We start from the raw sequence: 2,196 nt of genomic DNA, 5'->3' as shown, positions 1-2,196 counted from the left end.
AGCCTCGCTGGGGAGCCAGGCAGGAGGGCTGGGCTGAGACCCCCTCTTGGAGATAAGCTTGAGGGTCAGTGGCGCTGGATATAGAGCGATATTTATATCTGGTCGCATCAGCGTGCTTTGACTCACGGGGAGGGCTGGCAGCCTCGCAGCTCTGCCGGGGAGCGTTATTTCTGTTACGTGAGTAACCCCGCGTCTGCGGGGAGGTGGCAGCGCTCTGGCTGGCAGGGTGTGTGGGGATGTCCTGCCCACTGGGGAGCACTGAGCTCTGGTCCAGCTGCCTCTCCGCTCCCATGCCTGGGATTTCCCACTTCCAGAGGTGGTCTGGGCAGCCTGGCTCTGCCTGGGGACGACTGGGGAGAGCACAGACCCCAGTGCCTTCTACTGGGGGGGGAACCTCAACCTTTCTAGGAGTTTTCACTTGGTGCTTGGGGCAGGAGAAACTTTGCCAGTACCAGGGAGGTGATGGTGACACCAGATGTCCCAGCTCGGGGAGGGGGGGCGAGGGGAACGGGCAGGGTGCTGGTGAAGGCTGAGCAAAGGGCTCCCTTTCCATGGGGGTGTGAGGAACCTGGTGACCTCGACCACCATGAACCTTCTGTGCTTGCGCCACCTTTAAGACTTTTTTTCTTCTCGCCCAGATGCCAGCCGGGATATCATGGGGAGAGATGCCACGGCCTCTCGCTGCCTGTGGAGCACCCCCCCAGCGCGTACGACCACACCACGGCTCTGGCCGTCGTTGCCGTCGTCCTGTCCTCCCTGTGTCTCCTCATCATCGCAGCCCTGCTGATGCTCAGGTGAGTGGGACGGGGCTGAGCCGTCAGATCCGTGACCCCAGGAAGAAGATGTGCTGGGGAGGGTGGTGAGGACTTCTCCATGCTCTAAGCATTTTTTTGCATGGCCTCACAGGTGTCACAAGAGGGGTGTCTACGATGTAGAAAACGAAGAGAAGATCAAGCTGGGCATCACTGTGAACCACTGAGGATGCCAGGTGCTGGCGAGGTGAGCCCCTGGCCGGGCGTGGGGCAGCCGTGGGGCTGGTTGGCATCTGGGGGCTCCGCTTGTTCACGTGGGCTGGGATCACTGCCTGGATCCTGTGCCCGATTCAGGCAGGAGCTGGTGGCAGCTGGAGCCTGGAGAAGCAGCTTGCTGGATTTGGCCCGAAAGGCTGGGCTGCCCCGTGGGGCTCCAGCCCTCTTTCCTCCCCTTCCCCCCCAAGCCCCCGTCCCCCAGCACCCCCAGCCACCACCAATTCCTCCTTTCTAACCTGAGGTCTCTGCTTTGCCCTGTTGCGGTGTGCCTCAGGGATGTTTGACAGCGGGGAAGCTGCTTCTGGGGTTTTTTTCCCACTTGTTCTGCTCCCTCTCTGACCCTCTGAGTCACTTCCCCTCCTTAGATATTGCCTCTATTTTTACATATATATAAAAAACCCCCTTCCTTTTCCCTCCCACTCTCCTTATTACTTGCACCAGTGTGATGCCTCGCAGCTGGGCCCGGGGATGCTGCTGCCAGCCCATGGGGTGTCGCTCTGGCCGGGCGGTGGGGTGTGCTCTGCCCCAGGGGCGGCCGCGTGGCCGGGCGCTGGGAAGCTTGCAGACTTCCTCTGCTCCAGTCCAAACCCTGACGTTAGATGTGCCCATACGTATTACAGCTACTTCTCCTTTTTAAAAAAAGAAAACCCCCTTTGTTCTTTGTGAGGATGAAGTAATGCCTGCGAAGAATTTCTGTGATGGTGGTGATAGTGTTGGGGGTGGGACTTTTAGCTGCTTATAGGAGTTGGATTTTGGGGAAAGGGATGCAGCACAAGGGTTTCACCGCTGCCCCCTCTGCCCTGGGGATTGTTGGGATGCTTGGCCCCTGCTCCCCTGGCATCCTGGCTCCCGGCCCCCCGGGCCCAGCCCTGCAGGGTGGCGAGTGGCTACCGCTGGAGCCTTGGTGGCTGCGGGGGTTCCCTCGCCGGGCTGGGTGGGATGGGGACCTTGGCCCCGCCATGCAGGAGCCACTGCACGGGGAGAGCGGCCCAGGGCTGTGTTGTGAGCGCGTCTGCCGCTGTCTTGCAGTGGTCGGCACTAATGCACTTCTACCTCCTGGAAGAGGCGAGAGCTGCGGAGCCAGCGCCGTCCTGGGAGTCCGCAGCACGGCGAAGCTCGCTGGAGCAGCAGGACAGCACCCGCTTTGGGGCTGGTCGGGCAGCGCCTC

The 2,196-nt window shown here is 61.3% G+C and overlaps 1 protein-coding gene across 1 annotated transcript in view; it reads left to right on the top strand.

The window, feature by feature from the left end:
• HBEGF (heparin binding EGF like growth factor) overlaps positions 1-2,190 on the top strand; it is a 7,532-nt gene extending 5,342 nt beyond the window's left edge. The window contains exons 3-5 of the mRNA XM_009649486.2: positions 639-794; positions 907-999; positions 2,058-2,190. Of these exons, the coding sequence (XP_009647781.1) occupies positions 639-794; positions 907-979 (229 nt within the window). The 3' untranslated portion in view covers positions 980-999; positions 2,058-2,190. The remainder of the gene's footprint in view (positions 1-638; positions 795-906; positions 1,000-2,057) is intronic.
• The last annotated feature ends 6 nt before the right edge of the window (positions 2,191-2,196 follow it).

The sequence above is a fragment of the Egretta garzetta genome, unplaced genomic scaffold (genome assembly GCF_000687185.1).
Source record: "Egretta garzetta isolate BGI_Z169 unplaced genomic scaffold, ASM68718v1 scaffold692, whole genome shotgun sequence".
NCBI lineage: Eukaryota > Metazoa > Chordata > Aves > Pelecaniformes > Ardeidae > Egretta > Egretta garzetta.
The sequence above is the reverse complement of the archived record's forward strand: the minus strand, read 5'-3'. Positions and strand labels throughout refer to the sequence as shown.